General features: G+C 35.8%; 2 protein-coding genes across 2 annotated transcripts in view; one reads left to right on the plus strand and one right to left on the minus strand.

Annotated features, from left to right (window-relative positions):
* The window catches only part of LOC107028855 (LRR receptor-like serine/threonine-protein kinase GSO1), a 5,189-nt gene extending 1,953 nt beyond the window's left edge, over window positions 1-3,236 (plus strand). The window contains exons 2-4 of the mRNA XM_015230076.2: window positions 74-334; window positions 453-1,325; window positions 2,422-3,236. Coding sequence (XP_015085562.1) covers window positions 74-334; window positions 453-1,325; window positions 2,422-2,900 — 1,613 coding nt within the window. The 3' untranslated portion in view covers window positions 2,901-3,236. The remainder of the gene's footprint in view (window positions 1-73; window positions 335-452; window positions 1,326-2,421) is intronic.
* Window positions 3,237-3,463: 227 nt separating this feature from the next.
* On the minus strand, window positions 3,464-9,266 carry LOC107026880 (putative transferase At4g12130, mitochondrial). Its single transcript, XM_015227990.2, has 5 exons — window positions 8,561-9,266; window positions 5,046-5,293; window positions 4,582-4,680; window positions 4,131-4,289; window positions 3,464-4,051 (listed from the first exon to the last, which is right to left on the minus strand). The coding sequence occupies exons 1-5, from the start codon at window positions 9,019-9,021 to the stop codon at window positions 3,813-3,815; spliced, it is 1,206 nt and encodes a 401-aa protein (XP_015083476.1). The 5' UTR covers window positions 9,022-9,266; the 3' UTR covers window positions 3,464-3,812.
* Window positions 9,267-11,928: the final 2,662 nt, after the last annotated feature.

Raw genomic sequence — 11,928 nt, forward strand, 5'->3', positions numbered from 1 at the left:
CCCCCCCCCCCCAACCGCGCCCTTTCTACAATGATATGTATTCTGAGATATTTGTTGCATTTTGTGGTTCCAGTGCTGGACTTGAGTTGTAACCAGTTGACAGGGAGTATACCAACAGAGATTGGGTTCTTGAGGAAATTGAGTGTTCTTGAATTGCAACATAACAGGCTGACAGGTGAAATTCCAGTGAAGTTAGGAATCCCCGGGACGTTGAAAAAGCTATATTTGGGATTCAATCAGCTATCTGGTCCGATTCCATCAAAATTAGCTGCTGCTCCCCAGTTGGAGGTTCTAGAAGTACAAAATAACACCCTCTCTGGAGTTGTTCCTCCAGGTAGTTTCCCTTTTTGAGTTCTTAACTTTTTATGAATCCTTTTTCCTATCTTGAAGTTATATCTTTTGATTTCTGATTTAAACCTCTTTTCCCTCCTTTTTATCTGGACTATTTGTAGCTCTAAGGAGATTAAATGAAAAATTCAATTGTGAAAGCAATCCTGGTTTATGTGGTACTGGATTTATTTCATTGAGAGTTTGCACTGCCTGGGATCATGTCAATGTGAATCAAGTTGGTTCTGATGCACCCAATAATAACGGCGATCCTATAGATGTCCCAGGAGCTGCTCATATTAGTCCGTTGCCTTGTAATCAAACTCATTGTTCAAGATCATCAAAATTTCCTCAAGCAATTATCGTTGCTTCTGTGATTACAGTCACTTTGACTTTCGTAGTAGCAGTAGTTTTTGGTATATTTAGACGAAGAAGGCTAAAACAAAGAGTAGGGAACACAAGTGATGCATCTGATGATAGGCTTAGCACTGATCAGGCAAAGGAAATATACAAGAGAAGCCCTTCTCCACTACTTACTGTTGAGTACTCAAATCGTTGGGACCCTATGACCCCTGAAAAGAGTTGCAATAGCATGTTCAATGATTTCTTAAATGGATTCAAGTTCAATTTGGAAGAGGTTGAGTCAGCAACTCAGCATTTTACAGAGATAAATCTATTGGGACGGAGCAATTTCTCTGCCGTCTATAAAGGAATTTTAAAAGATGGATCTATGGTAGCTGTAAAAAGCATCAGCGTGACAAGCTGTAAGTCGGAGGAAACAGAGTTCATGGAAGGATTGAGCTTATTAACCTCCCTGAAGCATGAAAACCTTGTCAAGCTAAGAGGTTTCTGTTGTTCTAAGGGAAGGGGTGAGTGCTTTTTAATCTATGATTTCGCCTCCAAAGGGAACCTCTCTCAGTATCTTGATGTTGAAGTAAACAGCAACCATGTTCTAGACTGGTCTAAAAGAGTTTCAATCATCAAGGGGATTGCAAAAGGTTGGTCTTCTTTGCTTTTGTTCATCATTACATCTTCAACATTCTCTACAAATTTCTCAGAATATTTTAAAGTTCCATTGCATAGGCAGTCTATTACCACTAAAGTGCTCACAGGAGTCAGGAACAGTACGTGCCTGTAGATCCATTTGCATGGTAATTAGTGGTAGAGTCAGAATTTTCATTTAGGGGGTTCAACTTATGAAAAAGTAAAACACACGAAGAAGTCGAAGTTCAACATCTATTATGTATAGATAAAGATTGACCATGTATCAACCATGTAATTTTCTGCCGACCCCCTCGACCTACCTAGCTACACCCCTGTGGTTAATATATTATCAAATTACTCCCTCCGTCCCAAAATAAGTGTTGCTTTAGTTCATTTCACGCCCATTAAGAAAAGTAATAAATGCAAGGCATAGTTTTACTAAGTTACCATTAGTTATCAGATGGAGGAGGAGGAGTTCTTTAATATAAAGGTATAGTTGGAAACAACGAGTACTATTTTTTGTCTTGACTTCTAAATAGACAATTATTTAGGGATAAACTTTTATGCTAAAGCGACACTTATTTGGGAAGGAGGGAGTAATATGAATACAGAGAGAGACTGGAATTATTGTTATTCAAACTTAGTTGTGGGGCAGTAATTGTTGTGTCTTCAAAGAAAACCAGAAAAAGGTACAAATTATTGCTTTAATTGAAAATTCAAGTTCCCTTGCCATCAAGGAAAGCAGTAGGACATGCCTCAAGAACCTCATTAATATTTGCATTTAATAGTTCTCTTATGTTCACTATTTTGAAACCAGTGCCTTTGATTTGACTAAAGATGAAATAGCACAGGTGCACCATCATTGTATTAACTTCAGCTGTTCATATTAGAACAACAGGCAACAGATATTTGGGCTAAGTTTTGGTATAGCTCATGTCTCTAATGAATAAAATCTTTATACACTATGATGGCAAATGATTTCAACTTACAAACTATATTGTTTTTGTGAGAGTCAAGGAAAACTTATACATGTTTTTCGCATTCTATCTTAACATGATTCCTTCATATTTCCTTTTGACTGATCCCAATTGTTATGCATCTTTCTAACAGGACTAGAATATCTGCACAGCACCGAAGCAGACAAACCTTCCATGGTTCATCGCAACATATCCGTGGAAAAAGTCCTCCTTGATCAACAGTTCACTCCACTAATACTGGACTGTGGCCTACTAAAACTACTTGCTGATGATGTTGTTTATTCAGCACTTAAGGTCAGTGCTGCACTTGGATATATGGCTCCTGAATACATTACAACTGGACGATTCACAGAAAAGAGCGATGTATATGCATTTGGAGTAATTATCCTTCAAGTACTCTCTGGTAAAGGACTTCTGGACGGCTCAATGAGACTTGCAGCTGAATCTTGTAACTTTGAGAACTTCATTGACCCTAATATCAAGGGAACATTCCCCATAAGTGAAGCAACTATGCTAACTAAACTTGCAGTAAGTTGCACCGTTGAGGATCCAGATAGCAGGCCAAGTATGGTTTTAGTAAATGAAGAATTGAACAGATGTAGTGGTGGTTGAAAAAGGAAAAATGTCCGCGTTGAGAGCTGTTGATGATTATTAACCATAGGGAAACAAGTGCCAACCGATAGAGCTGCAGTTTTCTATCTATTGTATTATGCAACATCACTTGCTTCTGTATATAAGGGAGGCAGATTGAACAAATTCTTTGTATGGTTTGAAGGACACCACTTGGTGTTCTTGATTGTTGTTAGCTCAGAAGAGATAAGAGGAAGCTATTGCACCATTATTTGATCTTTTGACAGTATTTTAATGTCTTTCTGTATTCTGATGAATGCATTCTTTTTACTCTCATATATTAATGAAAATCAAGGGCTAAATTTGGTAGTAACTTAATACCACAATGTCAAACTTACACAGCAATTCTGCATATAGTGTTTTGATAAGTTCCATCTTTCTTGAATTTTTGTATCGAGTGATCCAAATCCAATATAGTATCTATGGCTATATGAGAAATATATGTCGTCTCTAGTAGGTGACTGCCCTTGTAAGAAATAAAGATGGACTGTGCTGCCAAAATGCTAGAAATAATAGACATGTCAATACATGATATTAAAATAGAATGATTGAAATGTACAGGCTTATGAATGTAATGTTTACTGAAGCTGTGTGAACAGATTAAAAAGTATTTACCAAGTGAGTTGAGTTTGAGTAAGGGCTCACACGGCCAACATATTACGTGATCCTAACTTCGACATGTTTGATTATTACATCAGTAAACAGAATATAGTTGTACAACAAAAACATAAACTGCTATTACAAAGTACTCTCGTCTGATTACTCGTCTTATTCCTTACCATTCTTCGTATCCAAGAACTGATGATCCTCAAAAAAGGGAATTCCGAAACTTGAAGGGAGTTGTAGGCAACTTTGGCAGGATGTGATGGACAGTCGATAAATAGGTGTTTCACTCTATGCAGTCGCACTCTGTTCTTGTTGATCTGATAACCATTCAGCAGGCCACCACTCTGGTTTAATTGCCTGGACTTTTACATCATCAGAACCTCGTATTGTTAACGAGCCTTTAAAGGCTTCATCCAAGCGCAGAAGACCCAAACCCCGGCTTCCAAGGGCAGTTGTGACAGTTCCTGCTTTCTTTCCAGATGATGCATCAATTACTTCCGACCTTGGAGCAACTTTTTGTTCCACCTCTGGTTTAGAAGGAGAAGGGGCACTCGTCAATGGTTCTGAAATAGTATGAAGTACTCTAGAAAGCAATAAGAAAGCTACCTTCTCCGCTGTCATTCACAAACTTAAGGGGAAGCAACCGTTTTCGGATGACCCCACGATGATGTGTGCGAGCAATGAGTTCTTGGCCCACATAGCATCCCTTATCAAAGCTTATTCCATTTAAAGCAGCAAGATTGTACTCAAGCGGCACAGCTTCACCTGCGAACAAATTTATAGATCAGAAAGTGATACATAAGCTTCACAAACAAATGAAGGTAGAGAGTTCAAATGAAAGATAAAAGGGAAGGAAGTAACGGAAGGATTAAATGAAAGGCTTCAGTTTGTTATAGGTGACAATATCTGTAGCTCTCTCAGGATTCATTTCCCTACATCCGCTACTATTTCGGATACTCGCAGACTCTCGAGTTGTTCCCCACAAAATAATTGCATACAGAGAGACTAAAGACTCGAGCAGAAAGTGAGACTATAATATAGATCAATCAAAGCACACCTTTAGGAATCTCAGCCGAGCCTTCTGCAACTCCCTTCTCCAACCTCCACAGAAGATAATTCTCTTCGTTTGTCTCTTTGTCTGCCTCAACCAAAGGTGCTGAAGCAAATTTGAGCATATATGAGCAATCATGTACAATATCTATGACTAGTATAACATATTGAGAAGACATAAAAATAACATATTGAGAAGACATAAAATTAATGCTTAATCATGCAGAAATATGAGTAGATTGTCGACTAAGAGTCCATTATATACCAACTGAAACTTAAATTTGTTCAAAGTCAAATTTCTGAATCAAAAAGGCGTATCAATAAAGATGAAGAGAAAAAGTCTACACTGATCAGCAGGATATGGGGCTGTGCAAACTTCTTCTAGACAAATGAGGAAACAAAAGAGATGAAAGAATTGGAAAGGTGAACGAAAGAGATGAAGCATTGGAAAGGGAAGTAACCAAGACTTACGAGTTGTGTTAGATGGAAATATGCCCCTGAATCCAAGGCAATCTAATCTGGGATCTCTATACCATAGCCACCCACAATTGTTTCCTTGTGAAGATGACTGGCCAGAGCGATCAAACCCACCACCCCATCCAAGGGAGGCAGCATCTGGCTCTTCAGAGGACTTCTGAGTTAAATCTAGGCCAAACCTCTGCCAGCAAGAGAAATCATCAACCACGCTCTCTATTTCAACCTTAGACCTCAACCGATACCTGCATAAACAATAATATACACACATCTTTTACAAGAGTCAAAACCAATATGCAATAATAACAGTACAAGAAACTGTATCCCAAAGAACACATTTTCTGGATTTTGCTATTTCAAGCCCTCAAACAACTATTTTCTAATAACCAGGAAATACACGCATGCATTCTAGATGAACCATTCCAGCAGCTTATCCAAAGAAATAATGGTACATCGGCTTATGGTCCAATCAACTAGTCACCATTAGTCTAATTATGAGGAATTGCAGCTTTCACAACTGCATATCCTCAGATCTTTTACCTCGTAACTCACATCCCCAACCATAAGAGGACGGATCGGTGCCAACAAATCAATGGATCATTTCCATGTCAAAGTAGGCCTTTAATGAAAAGAACACCGAGGTTGAAGATTGTTTGAACTGCAACAATGAGACAAACACTTACAAATATTCAAAAATTTCGGGGGAGAAGAAGAAGAGATTGAGACTGTATAAATTTCATATCCATTGCATTTGCTAAGCAGTATCCAGCATTCTGCTTAGGCCCTCCATTGCCAGTATGAATACTCTAGCTCTTTGTGGAGAAAAAAAGCTACAGGGCTTCAGTTACTAAGATAAGAGTACTTGCCAGTAGAGATGTTAAATTTAATCCAACTATGTCCAAATCCCTGCTTTTTGAGTAGTGAAATGGGATACGAACAGTTCAACTGATCAAAGTCTTTATGGATGTCCACTTGCACAGAATACCTGCACCTCCTCAATTCCCAGTCTAGAACTTTGTAAAATCAAAGAGGCATAAGAAAAGCATTCTGTGTGTTCGAGACCAACTTCACCATCACTGCTTTAAGCCTCTCTTCTAGGACTTTCGAGAAATTTTCCAAAGGCTCCCAATGAAACTAATTGGTCTATAGTCCTCAAGCTCTAATGTCCTTTTTTTTCCCTTGGGAATCCAGGCAGTGAAGGAAACATTACTTGTCTCACCATCTAACATTGTTGATGGTAGTGATGTAGGGCTTCCATGATGACTGAACTGATGAAATCCCTAGAACTTTGGTAGAAATCCATTGTTCACACATCAGGCCGTGCATCACTTGCATCAACATTGTCGGATGAAGAGAAGATCTCATAGAACTTCAAGCTTTGTTTTTGATGGAGCTTTGATTTCAGTTTCTAATTTTGATTGAGTTGCAAGTATTCAAGTAAACCGAGTTAATATGGGACATCTTTCTTTGCTGTCATTTATATCTAAAATCAGATCAGTCACTCAACAGTCAACAGTCTAGCTACCATTTAGATTCACTAGTACAGCCAGTATGAGAAGTCAAAATCACTTTTTACATCACCAAGACATCATGATGGATCTCATGCAATCCCTACATAAATTAAAGAATCATCACAAGGTATAACACTCTAATGTATGCAAGGAACAAAGGTTAACTAACTATTAGCTACAGCACCTTGTATTGCAGCAAATACGATTTGTCAAACTACATCGTGGCTAGAATGAAGAAGTCTTCAATATGTTTTTCTGGCATAAAAAGGGGAGGTAAGCTCCAGCCATTCCAGATGTCTTTTTGTTCATGTATTACATAGTTCCATCGTTATAATAATTCGTTCTTTGCCAGAAGGTGTGGTATATGCATGCATTAAACCTATTTTGTAGGCAAAGAACTTTTTGAGAATAATAAATAAAATGATTCGTAGGCAGAGAACTTTGAAGCTACTTTATCAACAAAAGAAAAAAAATCAAGCTAGTAAGTAGATTCACCATGTAAACATATATTTGTCTCACATTTTTTCTAGTTAAAGAAGTGTCAAGATAATATACATCCTTCCCAGTGGTTGCACATGGACTTTTCGTTGACGATATCTGAATATGTTCTGATGAATGTGCCAATGATGATAGAAACTAAGGTCTACCTCACATCTTTTCTGGGAAAGCATCTTCGACAGATTACATCTTACTTTCCAACATATACTGGTTGGAAGAACTGTTTTGTCCATTCAAGCTTCTCTATATACCTAACTGCATAATAAATACAACATTCGACTAGCATTTACTAATTCAGGCTTCTCAGAAGTTTTGTTCTGATCCTGGTTTCTATCTGAGGTAATTATGAATGGTTGGTTCTTCATACTGATTTGATGGTTACCCTGCTTATACCACACATACCCTTATAGTGGAAGGCCTTTTAGAAACATAACCATACCAACAAAGCTGGAGTCAACCACTCCATTTTTGCTCAGGGAGTGGATCTCTTTTTCACTCGGCTTGCTCCGTCACATACCTATGACTCTCTCACTGAAGATTCCAATTCTGCATAGACTCTCATTACAATAGTTTCCCTGATTATAGCAATGTTTGTAACACGGATTTGATCTGAGAGGAAGGAGTTAGAGAAGTCGAGGTGAGTCAAGTCCATTAGCTACTTCAACCCTATGTTAGGTAGGAGGGTGTGGAGATTGCATATTACTGTAGAACGTTTGTCAGTACTGCATATTACTCTAGAAAGTTAGTAGGTAGTGGAGTGTTGTCTTGCTTTTCAATGAGTTTAGGATTGTGCTTGTCATAGTACCAGCCTTATTCTTGTAGTGTCTTGTTTTTTCATTTCTACTGTCAATTGTTGTTTCTTGTGTCCACGTTATCGCACCATTTTGTTGTTGTTACTATTTTCTAACTAGTTGCTATGTTTCCGTCACTGTTGTTTTCCTTTTCATAACTACTATGTAGACAACCTTACTCTGCCCTGTGTTAAAGAATGACAAAAGTCCCAAATCGGTGATTAATGAGATGGGTGGACTCTTTATAAGGCTTGGGCAATCCTCCTCCCTTTGAGCTAGCTTTTGGGGTGTGAGTTAGGCCTAAAACCTAATTTTACATGGTATCAGAGCAGGGCCCGTCTCACCCGATGCTAGGGTCCCCAAAATTAAAATTGCCCACGCACCAGATGCACATCGGTGATTAATGAGATGGGTGGACTCTTTATAAGGCTTGGGCAATACTCCTCCCTTTGAGCTAGCTTTTGGGGTGTGAGTTAGGCCTAAGACCTAATTTTACACCCTGCATTGTCAGGGGAGAACAACTTTACTTATTACACCTTCATATGAATGCATCAAATCATCTATGTTTATCCCTGAGCAACAATCAATTAATCAATTCCATGCTGATACACCCCACAGCTACATTTACAAATATGCTCATCCAACTTCTTTTATCACAATTAACTTCAATTTAATATGCAAAATTAAATAAGCTCAAAACTTGGAAACTCACTTTTTCAGTGTCTGCAGAAGCTCGTCCAATTCAGAACCATCAACATCAGCAAACAATTCCAGCTCCCCAGAATCAGGGCCAGGCCCTGAACCAGTTCGATCAAGCTTCTCATCAGCTCGAGGCGGCCTATACAAGAACATATCATACAAAAACCTTCCTTGAGCAGTCAAAAGAGCAGCATACACCGGAGGAACCGAAACAAACGGGGCATTGGTAGTGGCCAAAGTGGTCCTATCTTCGGGTTGTGGATTTTCTAACCTCCGTAGATCATTGGTAACAAGACCCTGAAGGAATTTAACGGTGTCAGGTCCAGTAAAACGGATAACGGATCGGGTCTTGAGACGGGAAGCCATGGGCCCTGCATTTTCGAGCTGGGATTGATGAGAGAAGCGTCTGGAAGAATTGATAAAAGTTGAATTTTTGGGTTTGAAGAAATGCAGAGATCGTTTCAAACGGTACATTGCTGGCGGCGATGGTGGTTGCAGAGCGGTGAAGACGGCGGGTATATGAAAATTGGTTGAGGGACACGTGGATTTAGACGGTGCTACGTGGTGAATAGGGAAGGAAGTTAGCTGTTAGGTGTTGAATCAAAAAAACGATGTTGGGTGTTAGGTGTTCGATGAAATTCCCCACAGAAAAAACATTACACAGCTTTCGAATAACTTAAATCGAGGCGTGATGGAGTGGTAACTACTCGTCTCCTGTTTGAACATATTTTTGTTAGAGAATATATTACTTCTTCATATGAATTTTTTTATACGTATTTAAATTTAGTTGAACCTTATTGCATACGAAATAAAAAACTAAGAAAAATTAGTTTTCAAGTGTTACGATTCATGATACATTGCGCATGATGTTCTCTTCGTATATTTTTATTAGTCATATTACGTTTTTCGAAAATTATTTTTACTTTTTAAAGTTAAATTTGATCACATTAATTCAATATTTTAAATAAAAAATTTAAATATTAAAAAATTATATGAAAAGTACTATAATTTATAATTTTTTATATATTAATATGATAAAAATACATATTAAAATATTAGTCAAAGTTTTTATAATTTTAATTCTAAAAATAAAAACTATGACAACTAAAAGTGAAAGAAGAAAGTACCCATAAACATCTTCTTTAGGGGAATAACTTCTTTTTTTCTATAAATAGAAATCCAATCTATTTATTTCTCCCTCGGTTTATTTTTATTTATCTTGATTTTTTAAAGTTAAACTATAGTTAATTTTGGTTAATCATTTATAATATATTTTTTTATTATATTAATATGTAAAATGTTACAATTTATAGTAATTTTTTATTATTTTTAAATATTTAAATTTTTTATTTAAAATAACGAATTAACATAATTTAATTTAATTTTGAAAATTAGTCAAATTTATTGACAAAATACATAAAATTATACCGTTAATAGCTACTCCCTAACTTGTGCAACACGACCTGGCCAACTAGAAACTACTTGTTGGGTCCTAATCAAATTGCTTGCTTGCAAAGAAGGATTAAATTTCTAAACTAAGATTAATTATTTAATTAGCATTTGCCATTATCTTTTAAGCTTAAACAAATCCGTGTACTAAAACAAACCAGATGTTTTCTAAATTCTAAGTCAACTAACTTATTTTCAACTATGGTGTTGAGTATAACAACCCAATAACTAACCAAAATTCAATAATTTATAATTAATGAAACCATAGTAAATTAAACAAATTGGGCTCTAATTTCCAGTTACATCATGTTCATTTGCTTGTACATATCCGATTAATTAAAATAATGATTACAGTTGCTGTAATTATATATTATTGTAATATAAGGTCCATTTCGGATAAATTCAGTAATCTAATTATTATTAACTTTTAATAAATTTATCGTAGGCTACTTAACAAACTCTACCCAACAATTATTATTATGAGATATGTTTGTTTAGATTATATTCACCGTCACCCTTACCTAAAAAGTAGTAATTAATTAATAATCTTATCACAGGATTAAAAAGATTTTCCCATTTTTAATGATTAAAGGCTTGAAGGAAGTTGGAAACCTATAGTGACACGATCAAGTGGGATTAATTAGTGCTATGGAAGATTAATGACCTAAAAACCGACCTAAAAGTTACTTCGCGTACATAATTTTTTTTTCAAAGGATAGAAAAGACTCCTAAATCGAATCGAAACCGATAAGCCAAACCGATAAAAAAGTTATTAGTTTATAGTATTGGGTTATTGGTTTAGTGATTTTGATAACGGTTTTGATTTTTTTTGTTATCGGGTTATTGGTTCTTAACGATTTAAAATTTTTTCTTAATGGGTTAACCGATAACCGATAGTAAATTAAATAATTATATTTATATTTTGTATATAAAGTCCTCGACTAGGAGTTTAATTTCCTACTTTTATTTTTGGTTGTCTCAAACACTTGATTATTCTACAAAGTAAAAGTGTTTGCTTTTGAGCAAGATGTAACTTGTGAACTCAAGTGAATGGTTTATTTGGTTTGTCACCTTGTTTCTAAGTGATTTTCAATATTTTTACTTTTGTGTCAAATCTTAACGGTTAAACTGATAACCGAACCGATAACGATAAAAACTCGATAAACCAATAATCGATAAGCCAATATCTTAATGGTTCTATAACGGTTTAGCATCTCTACAAACCGATAACCAATAAACCAACCCGATAAACTTCAAAACGAACCAAACCGATCGATACACAGCCGTACGCGTATAATCACTCAAAAATTAAAATATTAAAGTATTTCTTCTTTGTTTTCGTCATAAGAAGTTACTTTATCATTTAATTTGATTGTAGTGAATGTATATGAACGCACTAGTTTAACATTAATTTTGGTGTGAATTTTAATTTATTACTATAGTACCTACTTAAGAAATAAAGAAAAAAACAGAAAAATATAACTTTGGGGAAAAAGAATCATATATACAACTTGTCAAAGATTGATATATTTAACAAAGTCCAACTTAATTATCAAAGTGATTGGTGCCATGACATATTTTTTGTGACTAGAACAACATAAATGTTTATATATTTTCTGTCCATATAATGTTAGAGTCAGAATTTTAACTAAAATATTTAAAATATAATTAATTAAATTTACAAAAAAATTAAAAGATATATATATATATATATATATATATATATTATAATTTTTCAATGACGGATATATATGAATTTGTTATGCGGAATTTGAGATAATACGAGAAAATATAAACGCGAAAAACAAGACAACAGATTTACGTGGTTCACCAATAAATTGGCTACGTCCACGGGGAAGAGGGAGAGCAGTTTTATTATGGAGAGGCAAGAACAGAATTACAGAATAGGGTTTGCCATAGCGTCTATATATA

Source organism: Solanum pennellii, chromosome 8, assembly GCF_001406875.1.
Source record: "Solanum pennellii chromosome 8, SPENNV200".
NCBI classification, from domain to species: domain Eukaryota; kingdom Viridiplantae; phylum Streptophyta; class Magnoliopsida; order Solanales; family Solanaceae; genus Solanum; species Solanum pennellii.

Coding starts and splice junctions, on each gene's coding strand:
- LOC107026880 (XM_015227990.2), bottom strand. CDS start 9,021: ATGTACCGTTTGAAACGATCTCTGCATTTCTTCAAACCCAAAAATTCA. Junction 5,294..8,560: donor CTTCTGCAGACACTGAAAAA/GTGAGTTTCCAA, acceptor TTGTTTATGCAG/GTATCGGTTGAGGTCTAAGG. Junction 4,290..4,581: donor CTCGGCTGAGATTCCTAAAG/GTGTGCTTTGAT, acceptor ATTTGTTCGCAG/GTGAAGCTGTGCCGCTTGAG.